Source organism: Haliotis rubra, unplaced genomic scaffold (assembly GCF_003918875.1).
Source record: "Haliotis rubra isolate DU_JTF1 unplaced genomic scaffold, ASM391887v1 Scf120, whole genome shotgun sequence".
NCBI lineage: Eukaryota > Metazoa > Mollusca > Gastropoda > Lepetellida > Haliotidae > Haliotis > Haliotis rubra.
Genome location: NW_025765115.1, coordinates 2,032,938 through 2,052,145, shown reverse-complemented (window position 1 = coordinate 2,052,145; position 19,208 = coordinate 2,032,938). Strand labels below are relative to the sequence as shown.

The following is a 19,208-nucleotide window of genomic DNA, read 5'->3' as shown; positions in this document are numbered from 1 at the left end:
TCGAATACAAGGTTAGTCTTATTCAAGACACGATCGCAACGCGTCGTGTATATCGAGATACCATATCTAGGTCTGAGCTAATTTTAGGAGACCATCTCTCACAAGTATTGTAGCTTTTTAGTCGTACTTCATCAAGATTAAACGGAGCCGTGGAAACGAGATAGCAAACGCATAGTGTGTCTTGTGGAATCATCAGTCAGTTGCCAGAGCTTTGGTCAGTGATTTGATATATTCCATATGTTAAGCACCATGGTGACATAAACCACAGTTTACTGTCTGAAGCCGGTTGTTTACCAGTCCGATTGCCTCGAGGATGTATACCAATATATTAGCCAGGTTTTTACCGTATCGATTGTTTCAGGAGCTGCGTGACATTCTATTTCTATAGATTACATCGACTAAAACACAACCCAACCTTGTTGATCGATGATGATTGTTTAAACCTCAAAAGGATTTCTGTTGTTCAAAGAAAAATAATCACGTCAAAAGAAGGTGTTGTAGAACACTCTTTTCACCGTGCAGATTTACAGTAAGTTTACCGAGCGAGCTTGGAAAACAGTTTCAGAAACACAGTCCGGCCTAGTTAATGGACAATGATTGGGTTAACCTCAAAGCGAATTTTGTTCTTCAAAGGAAAATGATAACATTAAAAGAATGTGGTGGAAAATACTAAGAAGATTTCGAGAGAGTGAGTTTTGCAAGCTTATTGAATATCGGATCCTTTCTTGTAGGAATATAAGACAAAACCAAATTGAAAAAGTAAAAACGTAGACTTTGTTTCTTAACGAGAATGTTCTAAACAGAGTTATCATGAGTATTATGTATAACAAGGACAGGTACAATAATAATACGCTCAACTGGTGATGGAACGGATCGGCTTTGAAACGAAATGGAACCACATGGTCTTGTTTAGGAGCATCTAGTAAAATATTATCTTTCTTAAGAATTTACAAAGGGTTTACGCATGAGACGTGTATCTGTATTCTAGAAGGGATGTTATGCTCCGCGGTAGAAAATTAGCTTATCGGTTTATTTTCTAGGCGGATTATGTCAGAAACAAGGAGATAAGTGAGGACAAAGGAATGTCGTAGGGTGCGCTCGTTGCCCGATTCCCAACAATAATGTCCCTAATTTACTCCATATTACCCTTTATATATACTATCTATCAATACTATTGAAATCATTGGGACAATGAGTGGGTTGGGCATTAACGCCGCTTTCAACCGTTTTTCAGTTCGGGAGGTGACAGTACCATGTCTCATTGGGAACGACCATTAAAACACAACAATAATTAAAATTAGAAATTTCAACGTGTTTTTTTTTTAATATAGGCTCATAGTTTCGATTAAAAATATGTCTTGCTTATCTGGCAAATATAATCATAGAATTGCACATAAAATGAGGACTGAGCTACCCGCCCCCTAATTTCCCATAGCCCACTGGGAGCTTCATCACGGAAATGACATCGCCATCTCAATGTCTGTATTACTAATTCAGCACATACAGTTATCGGTAGCACACTCGTAGGTTTGAGATCGCCTCCCGTCATCAACGCGCGCAGTCCAGATTACCACAGTCGTAATAAGCTTGGAAAGGTCATTTTAGGTCGTGTAAATTCTGTCGGGCTTGTAATGAAGTGATTGTAGCGAATGGATCCTTGTCATATATCATAGAAGAATGGAGATACTTGCGCTTCTGTTATCAAGGATGCGCCAGGTTCTGTAAATTTAGTTTGTAAATATAGTATAGCTTGTTGTATATCACACAACATTCCCACATGTAGACTCGAGTCCTTTCTTTACCCACTGAGCTATTGTTCCGGAGGGGGACACACATAATCCGGGAACTTAATCTGACAACTTTGAGATGTTATGCTGACGTTGTATATAAGTCATATTAGCCACTTTATGTGAGAGAGTGAGTTGTAGTCAGTTTACGCCGCTTTTAGCAATATTACAGTGATATCACGAAAAATGGGCTTCACATAATGTGCCCATGTGGGAATCGAACCCTGGCGTGACGAGCGAACGATGTAACCATTATCTACCCCCACCGACCATGACCGTCGTAGTCTCAGTATAGCCTATCTGCGTGGGGTATATATATAATATACGTCGAACCGTGGCACGGTTCCTACACACACACACACACACACACACACACAGGGAGAGAGAGACACACACACACACACACACACACACACACACACACACACACACACACACACACACACACACACAGGGAGAGAGAGACACACACACAGGGAGAGAGAGACACACACACAGGGAGAGAGAGAGACACACACACACACACACAGAGACACAGAGAGAGAGAGAGAGACACACACACAGAGAGAGAGAGAGAGAGACACACACACACACACACACACACACATCGACCTACGCTCACCTGTATACCTACAGTATACCTGTCGTTATCGATTACATCTACGTTTTCTAATGGTTCAACCTTATTGAGATTCCAATTTTGCATAAAAACACTTAACACTTGACAGTGCCCTGGGAAAAAATAACGGGTTTTTTTTTCTTCAAGTGGAACTACGGAACAGTATTTATTTTATCATAAAAACCCATTGAATAATTGGCAAAACTGGTATATTTGTTGACAAGGCTGTTTTGGTTGCAACAACTGTCACCAAGACGCCAATGCAATCGATATTCTGAAAACCGTTAAGTTATATAAAGGAAGTCGAACTTATTAAAAATGTAGACTCTTTCATGATACTGATGTTGAAAATTGTTGAGTTGGTGTGGGACTTACAAAATCAATCCTTCACAATGTACGCCTAACATTGCTTTCACCGACTGAGTAGATCATCTGGCTTGTCTGCCACTTGAGGTTAAATATTCATTATAATTCGTTTGTTTTGTAATTCATTCGGCAATCTCCCAGTGGAGAATCCAGTGAATAATACATACCACATCTTACGCTGACTGTTGGTGTAAATGGGAATCAGCTAGACACAATGACGACTGGGGTTTGGACAATGAGAATCTTGCTCATGTGCATGCTCAAAGGCAATAATACCCCGGATAACCCAAACTGCCTGTGAGGCTCTATAAGGTTAAGTCATATGACTTATCCTACCGGGTACCCATTCACTGGAAAGCCTGTACTATAACAAGAACAATAAACAGGTACCCATTCACTGCTGGGTGAATACTGTCGCAAAGCTTCACAGGAACAGGAACAATAAACGAAACTCTGAGCCCACTTTGTGCACACGGATCTGGCTGCCGTGGTGTATTTTCGAACCCGGGCCATAATAACTCTGTCACCTGTTGTGTACCTGGGTAATTTTATGTTAAGGTCAACGTGGTACCGATGTATTGATACGGGTTCTATCAATCCACGTAATCATCGCTCGATCAAGGATACGGACAAAAGCACAAAAGCAACACTGGTGTCGATAGAACTCTGAAGAGCCGTATCGAATCCAACTATGTAAAGTGTTGTCGTAAATCTGCTCGTGTTCTCATCTGGTCACGTGTTTGTCGGTAGGTCCTTAGGCATTGTTCTGTAATAAACAATCTGCAAGAATTGAGATCGATTATTGATCACCATAATCATGTAAATCGACTTGATCCATAGCCGTTCGCATTTGATCACTGTGTTACTGAGTGCATTGAGCCGTTTCTCCTGTCGCTTGTTTAATAGCCTTGGAAACCCAACTGAAACCATCTCGATTACAAGCCTCGTTATATAACTCTAGCGAAAGAGGGGTCGGATTTTAAAATCCAAATCACTTTTGGGAAGATTTTGAAATAGAAAAAATCGTTTAATGTTATTTTAATTTTGGTAAATTCGAACAATTTTCATAATCAATTAACTTCCCATTTAACGAACTATTTCTGCACACGGTAAATGGAATGGTGGATATGACATGTATGCATGTGGCGTGATTAATGCATATTCGATACTTTAACGACATTCGCAGGAATTCAAATACCATGAAGTACACGGCAGTACAAGTTAAAGTACATTCTCAACACGCAGACGCAGTTGAGCCAACATAACAAACACCTTAGAATTCATATAAGTAAAATTCATATAAGAAACACGTTAAAATTTATATAAGAAACGCCTTAAATTCATATAAGAAACACCTTAAAATTCATACAGGAAACACCTTAAATTCATATAAGAAACACCAGTCTTAAAATGCATAAGAAACACCTTAAAATTCATATAAAAATATCATATAAGAAACGCCTTAAAATTCATATAAGAAACATCATATAAGAAACACCTTCAAATTCATATAAAAATATCATATAAGAAACACCTTAAATTCATATAAGAAACACCAGTCTTAAAATGCATAAGAAACACCTTAAAATTCATATAAAAATATCATATAAGAAACACCTTAAATTCATATAAGAAACACCCGTCTTAAAATTCATACAGGAAACACCTTAAATTCATATAAGAAACACCAGTCTTAAAATGCATAAGAAACACCTTAAAATTCATATAAAAATATCATATAAGAAACGCCTTCAAATTCATATAAGAAACATCATATAAGAAACACCTTCAAATTCATATAAGGGCGACGAAGCAAGTATCATTAAATACATCAATACGATGCAGAATATTGTCAATAACAAAATAAGATGAGGCATTAAAAGTACTGAATCTGGCCAAGCTAATCAATATGTTTCTACACTTGGAAACAATATTTTACCTAACACATGCATTGTGACAGGATTACTGCCACAACAAAGGATAGTAAAGCTTTGTTGGTTTCATGGTAACACAATGTTTGTACAAAATCGTAAATGGGACGCATTATATCAGAGGGTCGAAATAACAAAAGCATGACGTCACGTCATTTATTATATATCACAACGATACACTGCTTCACAAGGGCACTAATGTGTGCGATTCTCTGGCATGAAATATTCATCATCTGATGTTCATCTGAGTAGGTCTCTCAGAAATCGGGGCGGTGGGGTAGCCTAGTGGTTAAAGCGTTCGTTCGTCACGCCGAATACACGGGTTCGATTCCCCACATGGGTACAATGTGTGAAGCCCATTTCTGGTGTTCCCCGTCGTGATATTGCTGGAATATTGCTAAAAGCGGCGTAGACCTATACTCACTCACTCACTCACAGAATTCATGACATTACATATGGACCTGGATTCAGAGAAGACAGGTTATCATACCAGTCACGTTTTCATAATAAAAAGTCTTCATGCAGCATAACCAATGGCCGTATCAATATTTACAACGAGAAACGTGTACAAGTAAACAACACGGTTCCCATGGGAACGAAGCAAAGTACTTTATTTGTATGTCTCCTAACATAGGGCGAACGACACATCACACATTACCTTAATTGCCACTGTGTAAATTTTAAGTGGTAATCGATAACTGAGACATGCTCGAAACAAATTTACTAATAGAACTATAAACATATATCGGATTTATACTGATCTCAATGCCTCTGCGGAATGTCCTCTGTTCTTGGCCAAACAATGAATTGTTAATTTCAAATCTTTTATGTGCACAACACACAACCAGTGCAGATGCGTTTCAACATTGAACGGATAATAAAACGTCGGAATGTTTAAACCTTTACTTACAGGTATCTGTAAAAAGTTTATTGTCATCCAATTCAGATTTATCTGGTACGCATGCAGATGTTCTATCAGGCGTTCGGTTAGCCTTGCTCCAAGGCTGTACTACTGAAGGCTGAGCCCATGGATGTGTAGGCAAGTCTAGATAAGCGGACAGGACGCCAGTCTGTTAGATGGATAGTTATATCCTTTTAGACATTATCATTTAAACTATTAGTTATTACCTTAAAGACTTGTGCAAGTCTAGCTTTCGGTATTCGGTCAGCAGTCTAGCGTACATAAGCCAACGAGTATTGGTGGTGCTTATACTATTCTATTCCTGATAACTATGGATAAATTACGAAACTCGCTACGTTCATGTGAATAATACATAATGACTGCAAATTGTTCGTGTAGGGTAGGATTATTGTGAGAGAGCAGGATTACTGCGCAGTCTCAGCGTGTGTCGAGCGCTCTCAATCCTGACAGACAGGTCTTAAAAAGCAGCTCACGAAAAACGTGTTCTCAATTTCCGTTTCAGGGATCGATTCCAGCTTTGAGGTCTACCCACTCCCTGGTTAAATTTGGCAACAAAGAGTGTATTATGATGTAGGGCTTATCGTGGGATTATATCTGGTCGATCAATCAGTTGGAATCGATGGTTTGAAACGAAAATAAATATATGTTTTGACACTCTGTTGTACTTAGGAAAGGATACATGTTTAGTGGAAGATTATATCCTTTGCATCATATATTATATCGATTCAACCAAAAAAGTTCGTTATCAATTTCCTATGAAACAGCTGTATCAGACAATAGTGTAGCAGTGCATTTCCATACCAATTGATGACTGATATCGTAATTGATTGGATTCATGTCAGAATGATCAAAAAGTAAACTGGATCTATATTGAGTTCTATACCAGTCCATTAACACCAAATGATGTTACATCACGCAACAAACAGGCCTGTGAGTTTGTCTTCTCAGTTCAAAAAAGTTACGGTTGCAAAGGCTGTCATATTGCAGGGCGGTCGGGTAGCCGTGTGGTGAAAGCGTACGTTAATCACGCCGAAGACCCGGGTTCGATTCCCCACATGGGTAAAATGTGTGAAGCCCATTTCTGGTGTCCACCGTCGTGATATTGCTGGAATATGGCTAAAAGCGGCGAAAAACCATACTCACTAACTCACTCAATCACTATTATCTTGCAATGGGTTGGTAGTCCGGCTATTTGATAAGATAATCTTCTTTGTTTGATAAAAATGTATCACGAGGCCCGACATTCTCCATGTATGAGACATGATCCGATGTAATCCGCAGGTCTTGAACATCTTACTCAAAAGCAAAGTAGCTTGTGATGTCCTTATGAAATACATAACTAATAAAATCATTTCTTTATTTCTGTCAGAACAAATCCGCTTAACATTCACATTTGAAATATGCATATGTCATTTAAAGTTATGATGTATTGTTTCTTTATTTCTCTTTGCTCTTAAGATGTACACTAAGGTAGACCAGACCCTAAATACTACAGCGTTCCTACGTATGATCACTTACAAAACTGGACGAAAAATGGAAATAAGTGGGTGCCATACACTGTTATGCTGACGGACAAATTCTAATACTTTCTATCCATTATTGGCTTGGCTTTTTTTAGTGTTTTGTTTGTTTGTTATTTAACGCTACAAGAGCGGTATTCCACCTATATGACGGCGGTCTGTAAATAATTATTCTGGACCAACCAATCCAGTGATAACCAGCATGAGCATCGATGTACGCAATTGGATTTCTATGACGCATTCCAACAAAGTCAGCGAGCCTGACCTCCCAATCCCGTTAGTCGCCTCTTACGGTAAGCATGAGTTTCTGAAAAAATATTCTTACCCGGATCTAAACGGGTCCTGTGTTTTAGTGAGCAAGATAGCTCTGAACAAGTACTTTAAACGGTACGTCCTTTTCAGTCTGCACTTTTAGTTTCAACCATTGGCTTTTCTTGCACACGTTCGAGCGTGACGTCTGCAATATTTCTATCTGCTTCGTGAAATAACATTAACTCACACATGCACCAGCGCCTATACATAGTCCATTCTGCATTCTAACGTGTGTCTTAGTGACGTATCAATCTTCTCTGCAGTATTTGGGAGTGAGTTAGTGATGTTTTACGCCGCATAATTCCGGCATTATCTCGGAGACTGATCGGAAACACATTCGAGTATATTTGCGTGAGGACGAACGTCATAACGACCAGGACCCTTATACTCGAAACGTTCGTAGCCCTAAGAATTCTTAACTTTGATCGTAGACAATGTGTTAAGAATGGGCTCAAGAAGTTCGTAGGGCTATGGACGTTTCGAGAATAGTTAGCCAGATCCCTGCATTTACATACCTACATGCCCGCATACCCATAAACAGTATCATTGCGAAATACACCAGTGCAAACGCACGTCCAGAGAATTCCATCTGGTGACAGGTTATGTGTTCTTGTAAACAGCAGCGCTTACAGCAAACATGTCAAAACCATGTCTCATTTCACATCACGCGTAAGGCACCAGACGGAGTGGAAGGTACAAACTACAGTCGAGCGGGTTGGGTATTTACATATGTCAGACATGTTGCCATCGCATCTAGGACGATATCGACGTCGTCAACACGACATTGATGGCATTACACACGCAAGCTGAACATACGTCACCTGCCGCCTTCATTAATACCCATACGGTGGTCCTGGCCATGGGAATCTTCGATCAATCTGAATAACCAAGCGTAAACGCCAACCTCTGAGCGCAGGTAATTTTCAGTGAGGGCACTTATTTGAAATAAGAACAGCACGGCGTTTGAATACACAGTAGGACCTGGCCAGTGACCTTTACTCCGCTTTTCTCGTATGATCGTTGTGGACTGTAAGACCCAACCATAAAATGTCTGTGTCATGGACATGGTAATTGGTCTCGAAGGTCTTCAATCTGAAAAATGGTCAATGACCCAATCATTCGTTTACTGTATTTCATTCATCAGTGTCTTTTAATACCATCTGTATACTGGTCTGGTTATCTGGCAGTTCAAGTATAGATACAAAAATCGTCAAGCTCCCGTATTGTAACAAAAGCAGCAAAACAGCGACAAATTATTCTTCATAGAAACTATCCAGCCTACTGGGATATGAATTGACACAATCCCACTTTCTCATTGATGACCAATAGGACTTGCTTGTGTCACCACCAACGTCACACAATTATTGTTCCATGACAATACGTACCCATTCTCAACACGTCTTTCAATACTAACGAGAACAACAGCTCTATATAATGCACAGACCGGGTCCTAAGGGACAGTATCAATTTCTATCGGCTCCTGCTCAACCGGAGTTATAATGATGCATCATTTCTAAGGAATAATCATTTTGCCAGAACAAGGTCGGCAGCAGACTACAACCCTGGCTAATTCAACAATGTTACAACTCAGTGTTTTACAGAAGCCTCCTATTAGGACAGCATGAGGACACCTAAATGAAACACGAGTTTGATACTCTTGGGGTTGCTATATTAAAATATCAATGGTTGAAATGGGGTTGATACACGATGAAAATACTATAGCTATACATGTGTAGCCGAGGTCGCCTGGGGAATTTCGGCTCTGGGCCGTTGGGTGCAAGACAAAACAATTGTGATGATGGTATGATTTTATTATTAGGCTGTTGCTGAGGTATCTGAAGAAAGAAAAGATTTTCACCTCAGCAACAGCAATTGGAGTCAGTCATTAAAATATTAAATTTACATTAACTATATTATGCATTGTAAACAAGTATCAGTTAGCCAAAGTAATCAATAAACCTTTTGCAAAACAAATTTGTAAATGTATGGAGAGCACATGGTCCATGCACATGGTCCATGTACATGGTCAATACAATGTATACAAGTTATAATTAATTGCTTTAAAGTTTATAATTATAAATTAAATATTACCCTTAATAGTTTTAAATTACAGTTTTAAGCACCTTTATATAGAAGTTAAGATAAGATTGAGGCAGATGGAAAAGGATTAGAAAATGGCCATACCTGAAGAAAGAAAAGATGTTTCCACCTCAGCAACAGCAATTGGAGTGAGGTGGAAGACAGGTATGCCAAAGGAAGTAGACAGAGGGACACAATAGCCCATTAGAGGACAGATAACACATCAAAGAAAGCCTTTGATGTGACTTATAAATAGAATAGGGAAAGCCCAGAAGGTGGGTACTGAATCAAAAAATAGAACAGAGGTGAAGGGAAATCCTTGTCAACAAGGCTCCTGGAAACAGATAAAAAGGTGAAAATTAAGAGGCGGCGTTCAACGGCAAACACGGACAACATATAACAAATGGACATTTAACAGATAATGATATGAAAGATGGCTGATGCAACAAATGGAAAGATGAACATACAATTAAATAAAGAAAACAGACGATATATACAAAAGATCAAGTCAGTTATCCCTGCTACACATGCAATATATAACTATGAGCTGTATAGTTTAGTGTACTTTTAGCATTCGTTCGGAATAGCTTGATCGTGACTACAATCAGGGTTACTAGCCTCAATTTGTGGATGCAGAGGCGGATACAGATATGCGTGAACCCCAATCCCCAACAAAAGTATCATTATAAATATACTAGATGTCCCATCTTGGTTTAGGTATGAAAACTGATCCTAGGCCAATTTCCGTGCAGTGAACACTCTTTGACAGCTTTAAAACACACATACAAACACGTACGCACGCACGCACGCAAACACGAACACGTACGCACACAAACACATTCATACACCCACAACAACCCTGGACCAACAGTGCCTCGTGCGAATGTCCAGGTAGGGATAGAGAGAAGAACAGATCCATTATCAACACAGTGGATTCTTTGATCAGTTGTACTATGTTTCCTCTACACAACAGGCAATTTCCTAGGCATACATGTTGATAATGTCAGCAGTGGTTATACTCCTTCCTACTAATCAGAACGTCGATAGCCCCGAGTCAGTCATACTCGTATTTAAGACACATGAAAAGAAACGTGCACCACAGAAATGAAGCCATCAATGTTCAATCCAGAGGTGTTCACGAATTAGGTGTCTGGACGTGTCTGTATTGTCAGTTATTCTTGGCCTGTTAGCCTGATGGTCACGAGTTTCACAAGGTTGTAAATGTATCAAGGAATATATATATTTTAAACCAGGCGGCGGTTGGCAGAGCGTCCAGTAAATCTAGACGATGAATCAGCATGTTCTATCCTACCGGTAGTGTGGGTTATGATTCTTAGACTGTCAGCTTTAGCGTAATATTCTTTCTTTTACTTAAGGCTAATTGAGTACCAGATACCAAAGTAAACGTTTCAGAGCAAGAATGGTGAGAATGAAATTTGAATGAATACTCCATCCAAAGACAGGGTAATTATGATATAGCGTCATGTACATTTACGATCATCATCATCATCATCATCATCATCATCATCATCATCATCATCATCATCATCATCATCATCATCATCAAAATCATCATCATCATCAAAATCATCAAAATCATCATCATCGAATGCATCAACATCATCATCATCATCATTGTTTTCATAAACATTATCATCATCAACATCATTGCAATCATAAACATTATCATCAACATCATCATTGCATTCACAAACACCATCATCATCATCATTTCCTTCATAAACATCATCATCAACATCATCGTCCTCGTTTCGTTGTTGATGCTGTTGTCCTGGCAAACAATGTTTCACAGTTGCAGTGTCAGACAGTTTGCCCCCAGTAGAAAACATGAACCCCGACATTTAGATATTGATTCACCTGTATTTATTATTGTGGGTCTGTCAAGCAGCACAACATCGGTCAAGTGAATACAAAAGGTATCGACCACTACATCACATGCTGCGGGAAACAATGGCGAAGCCAGAGTACTAGCAGACCATGCATCATGAAACAGTCAAATGTTGTTTTGCACAATAAGAATCTTATCGCCAATTAACAGGCATTAGATTTAAGATATCATCAGTCACAATGGGTGAAATAGAGCTCCTAAAAAGCTTATTTAGCGATGTGCTTCTCACTGCTTAAAACACTATGGAAAAGCATCACCAATCGTACAGAAACACCCCCTTCTGAATTCACAGTTTATGATATATCAGACCCATGTGTTAAAACGTTGTTATCTTGTTCCGTCTGTGAGCATTGCGCGCTGTTTCATTAAACACGGGAGATTCAGTCTCCGTATCATGTTTTCGTGTTCTCTTTTCGTGTTTAAGTTCTGGGCTTCAATTTGGATAAAACGTTACTCCATTAAAATGGGCAAAATCTGTAATTAACCCCAGGGTTTATAAGGGTGCAGTCCCGATAAAACTGAGAACAGAAGTACTGATTTTATGTGGACTGTTTTTTGTTTTCATGTTACTTTGGTAGCCCTGTGCTACTAACGTATTGTCACTGGGACACACATTGGTGTTTGGCAAATAATTTACCCCTCATATGCTCTTTACGCGTCAGGAAAGAAATCAGAAAATGTGGTCTGCCTAGTGCTCTGATGATGTGAGGTTTGTGATTATATCACGGTTTAATTGTGGGAAAACGTGATACTGGTCCTCTTGGATCTTTTGTTTGTTTTTTGTTTTTAATTATTATTTTTTTAGTTTGTTTTGTTTTGTTTGGGGTTTTTTTTGGGGGGAGTTGTTTGTTTGTTTGGTTTGGTTTGGGTTTTTGGAGGGTATTTGTTTTATTGTTTGTTTTGTTGGTGTTTTTTTGTTTTGTTTGGGTTTTGGGGGTTTTTTTTGTTGTTGGTGGTGTTGTTGTTCTTGTTTCATTGGAGGGGGAGGGCTGGTGTTGGCTGTTTGAATTTGAATTGTTTTTGTCTGTATCATTTTGATGATGATTTCAGGGAGCTTGGTCTGACCATGACACTTCAAATACAGATCTTCAAAAAGAGCTGAGGTTCGACAGACAAACCTTAGCACTCGCCACATGTAAAACGTGTTACACGTATTTCATTAATTTTTAATCCTAAAATGTAAAGACCATTCATATATAAATACCAGCATTACGAGCGGTGTTAAGACACTAACTGTTCATTACCTGATATCATTTTGTCAGCCCTACCCGCAAGTATACAAATTTGCTCCAACTTTCGTTGTAATAAGTAAAAACTAATTGTCCCTCAGAAGAAGATGTTTCCATACATCAAAGATGTCTCAGAGATCCAGTTACTTTTACTATATGAACAAGTTAAACTGTCCAATAAAATCAAGAAGTCTCAATACATTACGGATGCCTAAGATATCTGGTCACTCGTCTTTTGTTAAAAGTGTTGGTGAGACAGAAATAGTGACCCTTGCCAAATATCGGATACCTACAAAATTACAAAAAATATCAACAAAGGGGGCCTGTACACAACCATAAACAAACACACACGGGGTCAATAATTATTCGATATTTGATTTTTATATTTACAGTATAACTGTATCATCATCGAAAATGGCGGGTATGGTTGTATCTGTAAGAAACTACTAATATCAATAAACAAATTCCACAAGCTCTTACTGAAGGCGTCAGACCTCATCCAAACAAGATGCATATTATCTCTGTGTCACACCAAATGTTACATGGTCAGCTGATCGTTCTTGGGAGTCGTTATGATATTGACTGCCACCCTGATCGATAATTATCTAGATATAAACGCGATGAAATAATCACTTATATAACGATCGAATAATCAGCATTCCATTTTCTTCCTCGTGTCGATAACAAAAACAATATTTCAATGATCCGATAAACATGACATCAATAGCCTCATTTGAAGCACGGTAGTATTATTGATGAAAATAATGTCCGGTGTGGTAGAATGCTATATTTCATTATCAAACCAGGCGTACGTATCATATGTTTGCCGAGAGGTTCTGAGAATTACGAGACTTCGGAATAATGGGTACCCTGATCATATCACAAGTAAACATAATGTCCTCGAAGCGATATAATGTTTATTGACCATGAACGTAACTAAACCTGTCTTTCATCTCCAATGTAAAATGTTTGTTCAAAATGGTTCGGACATCTGATCAAAGACTATATATCGAACATATCACGAGGCCTGATCAAACGGAAAGGTAGGATTGAAAAATATTTAACATACACGCATTGCAAGGTAAGTCAACACCGGGAGCATTGAAACGTGTAACATCTTTGCGAACTAAAAATAACGTCAAATATGGCAATAATTCCAAATGTGGTAATATGTCATGTCAAAACGTTGCAACATGTCATGTCGAAATGTGATACGTCACGTCAAAAGTTGGTAATATGTCATGTAGGATTGTGGTAATATGTCATGTCAACTGTTAGTATATCTACGCCTTTTCCAAATCTGTTGATGCCATGAAGGTAATATATTCAGTCAAAATGTAGTAATATGTCGAAATGTCGTAATATGCTATATCCAAATGTGATGTATCAAAATCTGATAAAATGTCATGTAGAAATATGACAATGTCTTGTCAAAATGTGATGATATGTCACGCCAAAAGCTGACAATCGAAATAATAAATTAACATACAACGTGTGTATAGCGCCCTATATGATTTAGGAACTAAAACACTCTATTGCGCTTATATGTCGTAATATTACGTGTCAAAATGTTGTAATATAACATGCCCAAATGTGCTATGTCATTTTGAAATATGATAATATATCCTGGCAAATAGTCAGCATTAAATAATCTCTGCAGGATAATTTCATTCTTCGTTCAGACTTGCTTCCTGACAAAACGGTTTAGATATCTTTAAGTGCCCCGTCAAGTTTAAGCTCCACATTTTCTATGTCTATTAACTAAATAGTTTCCGATAGGGAATATATACTAAAACAGTCAATAGTGTTTCCATACTAAGAGGATTTTGTATCGTAATGGTTCATAACTTTCCATGAACGATTCGTACGTCATAATATTACAAGAAGTACGTCAATACAGTTATTGGTATTATGTCGTAATATTTCATGTAGAAGGATTATCCAGGAATTTATGTTTTGTAAAGATATCGCAAGTTAAAGGTGAGGTATAATAATCTTTTGCACTTACATGGTTTAAACATCTTAAACGTCTTACTTTAGAATACTTATGTTAAGATAAATACAATTATGTGGCACAAATTTAGGGCATGCGCCATTTTGAACAAAGAGAAAAAGTAAACATATTTGCTAGTAAGAAATTATTTGGTGTAGAACCTGCTGCATCTGACATCATGGTGTGTCCAACAGTTGTGAAGTGAAATTCACTTGCAACAATCTCCAATTGTCGTCTATCATGATATTTCATGTGGAAATGCCCTCTACCAGTTTGTACATCTTGACGTTATTATTAGAGCGAGTTAAAGTTTCGCCCCTCATCAGTAATAACTCTTGTAGCATGTTTAATAAAGTTGTATGTAGAAATCGTTTCACCATCTGTTTTATCAGACAACTTTACATTCTGTCATTTGAATGTATTGCACTACTTGTTCCTAAATATAGATATTTCGGTAATGAATATTCACGAACTGCTTTATTAGATAATACTTCACCACAAAATATTCATAAACTGTTATTGAACTCAGATTTTATATGAAATATTCTTCCAGTGTTTTGATTCAGTAAGTTGGCATCCAACACTGATGGCATAATGGGCATACGTGATTAACAATAAATCCGTTCATCATGCACAACTTTATATATACTGAGGGAAACAAATAAGGGAACACCACTTCATGGCAGTGTTCCTTTATTTATTCTCAGATTTCCTCCCACAGCTCTATTCAAAGCTGGTGGTGAACACTGGAAAATATTAAAGGAACTCTTGAATTTTCTTGTGTTCCTTTATTTGTTTCTCTCAGTATATATGTGAGTGTGTACCTTCGCGACCACCCGGTGTCATAACAACATGATGACATCCATTAATGTAATTTACACACACTTCATGCTCAAGTAAATACATCTCTTTCGGCAGATAATACAGTGTTATTGTTCACTGACAGTGGCCTTTAATACCTGTGTCATATCAACTATTAAAATTGTCTCCGTCACTGTTTACAATGTGACTCGATGTAAGTACGGACAGGTGTAAATATACGCCAAGCGTGTCGAAGGAAATCAATGCATCCTTTGTTCGTTATAACAGCTACAAAATCAAGGGCTGTGCCAATTAGTTACAAAAAGGTACTGAAATATGAATGAATGTCTTTTCCTATGGGTATACGCTGCCACTGAAGCTAATATATTGCAATAGCGACAAAGACATAGCTTGTTTCTTAAGGGCAGCTCACTTCCATAGAAATTCTTCATTGAATAATTATGTTGCGAAGAATACATTATCTGAAATGAAAAGCTGCTCATACTATACTAACAAGTACTGAGCAAGGGTGATAAATAGACAGAAGCATTTTTTAAGTATACTAGTATCAATACTTGGCTTAAGAAACACAGTTCACTCTTTCCCATGCGTAGTGTAATAAAGTACAATTTTCCCCTGAACTATTATAGTTAAAGTACGAGGACGCTTATACGCTTATATAATATAATATTATTTCGTATATATAATTTGTGTTTTTCTGATGTTAACATCAGTGATAACAGAAGCATCCATAATTTGTGTTTTGTAACAAATAGCACCAAAATCTCATTTCTTTTCGGCAATCAACAAACGTACATTTGTACAAAGATGCACACCATTACAAAGATTGACATGTCACTGCAAACATGATACAAAAGCTTGATGATTGTAGCAGAATTACTTGGGCATCTTATATAAGAATATTGTTAAACACGTATGGATTTGGTTTTGTGTGGGTAAGCCAAGAAGTTGGTAGTGTAAATGATTTTGTATTTATGTTTAAACAAAGACTTGTAGATTTTGCAAAGCCAAATATGTTTAGCAAAATAAATGAATCAGCACATTTATCTTATTACAAATCATTAAAGTCATTACTGGATGTTGAATACTATATTTCTAATGTACATCTAAAGGAATATCGCCGTTATTTATGCTTATTACGTATTCAACAATTGCCTCTCCTATGTAATGTAAGATGTCAAGATGACAGTGGGTTAAGCAAAATATGCAAAATGTGTAACCGCTATAATTTTGAAGATGAATTACATTTTGTACTTGTCTGTGATGCATATGCAAATTTAAGAAGCAAATACCTACCAGAATTTAATTGTCCATCTGTTTTAAGCAAATATCATAAGTTGTTAACATGCAAAGATAAGAATTTACTTATAAAAATTTCATTATTTATTAAACATGCACTATCTAAAAGGAATTCTATCCAATGTTAGAAGAGACATGTATATATATACCTATGTATATGTTTAAACCATATTGTCTATATATCATATACCACTTTGCATTTATTGTACACGGGCCAATGGCCTATATACCGAAATAAATTCTTCTTCTTCAAACATGATACATGTATAATTCAACCACTACAGATAGTACGAAAGTAACACAAAATAGTAGTAACAAATATTGTTAGTAAGCAAAAGACTGGAATCAAACACTGTTTCGCAATGTACACCACTCACGAACACATATATTAAGGGTATCAATTATAGGTTCCATACGGTTTATGTCAAAATAGTTTTAAACAATACTACATGCAAGATTACCTTTGGTATATGAGTATTTTGTATCATAATAAATAATGATTTACTGCCGTCTCTTCTGTTTATCGTTTAACATTTTAGATTTGATTTAATTTGTTGTTTAACGTCTAACTCAGCAATATTCAAGCTATATGACGGTGGTCTGTTAATAATCTCTCCTGGACCAGACAATCCAGTGATTGACATTAGGAGCATCGATCTGCGCAACTGGTATGTGCTGACATTTATCAAACATTTTGCAATGCAGGTTTATGAAGCCTGTTAACATCAACTTTAGGACACTATCAAACAAACTCCATGGACTTACCCCTCGTATAATGTTACCACAGATGTTATGGTCCGTGTGAAGTTCGTCCGTTCTGTAGTAATGTAGGATAGAAGCGAACACCCCCGGGTGTCTGTCATAGAAGAATTCCTTGGTGTCAGGGTCCCAGCTCTCGTCTCGCTCGTGAAGAATAGCCATGGTGGCAAGACGGGTTCCCGGTTTGCGCTCCAGGGTGCTTCTCAGGGTCTGAAAGGCCACCCCTCCGACATTGATGGTCAGCCGCCGGTCAAGCTTCCGGGCCCTGGTCAGTAGAGACTCCATGTCCTTGTCCACTGATATAGGTATACGAACTTCTTTCAGCCGGTCATCGCAGTCCTTTAAGATATCCACTTTGGGTTCAGTCTGGCTCCTATAAAGGAACCACTAGCATCGTGTTTAGAGTATGTAAGTTTTAAATAAGTGTTCGACTATAATGGTACAAAGTTGGTCCAGGAATACTATTCAAAAGGGGTTTGTTCTGTCTGATATTAGCGTGTGTATTGTTCCTCCACACGTTTTACGTGTTGTGAATTTATCTTGGTTCGGGAACTATGAACTGAACACGGACCAATTCCATGTGGCACAGGAATACACGCACTTGACATCCAGAATTATTCTTACTGCCCATTGCCTGATTACACCTTTACAATCCAACTCGAAACCTTCCTCCACACAGATTCCAATAATCCAATTCTGCCTAGTAAGAGCACAAGACCAAACTGCACTTGTAAACCTCAAGGCTTCGCAAAACTGTTGTCCTAACTAAACATGAGAACAGAGTCAGGCGACGTGGCCCGTGCTAGCGACTGACAGTATGTAATGGACTACCCAACGACTCTCCACCTCCAGGTGCGGGAGAAATCTACCTGCGCTATTGTCCCTCCGATCGTTCCGTCTGCTATTGGAGTCGACCGTATCTACAATAGGCACCAGCCTATTCCCTCGAGGATTAGGACAATTGCGTACCACCATTAACTGACTAGCAATCAATAAATCCCGAGTCGTGATATCGCTCTCAATACAATCACCGGTCACCATTTAAACCTCCTGCCATCAAATAAGTAAAACTTTAAAGATGCTTTCAGGTACATACAAGTTGAATCCGAGTGACTGGAGAATGAAAAGCTATTTAGGTTTAGCGGGACATATATTATCAATGCTTTTGCTGTCATTTAATGGGAAGCTTTAAGGCCAATACCCCCGAACATGTTTTGCAGGTTTTGAGTCTAAATAGCCCAAATCGAATTCTATTAAACAACGCCATCGGTTATTGATTACCTTAAATGACTACAACCATTTTAAAAGGAGATAGAATTCTGAGTAGGATATTCGATAGTTTCCGTTTTGGGCAGTGACCACTGAAGTGTTACTATTTGACGCAGTATTCACGTTGTACCTGTCACTTCGTGTTCAGATGCAGACGATTTCCGGTTGCTGCTTTGACTGCGCATGCGTTACACAACTTGGACATGCAAATGCAATTTAGAAAAATCCTCTATGCATAATATTTTATTCATGTTCGAGTAAAAATATCCAGACGGGAAATTAAATAATGATTGCCCATCAGTATCGGAGAACATGTAAAAAAGTGTACACATTGTCTTGCCAGCGCATCGCGCATTATAAATTTAATTACAGTTTGTCATGATCGTGTATGT

At 38.0% G+C, this 19,208-nt stretch overlaps 1 protein-coding gene across 1 annotated transcript in view; it reads right to left on the bottom strand.

Annotated features, from left to right (window-relative positions):
• The window catches only part of LOC124263576 (potassium voltage-gated channel subfamily C member 1-like), a 49,093-nt gene extending 30,428 nt beyond the window's left edge, over positions 1 to 18,665 (bottom strand). Inside the window, 1 exon segment of the mRNA XM_046698235.1 lies at positions 17,554 to 18,665. Coding sequence (XP_046554191.1) covers positions 17,554 to 17,832 — 279 coding nt within the window. The 5' untranslated portion in view covers positions 17,833 to 18,665.
• Positions 18,666 to 19,208: the final 543 nt, after the last annotated feature.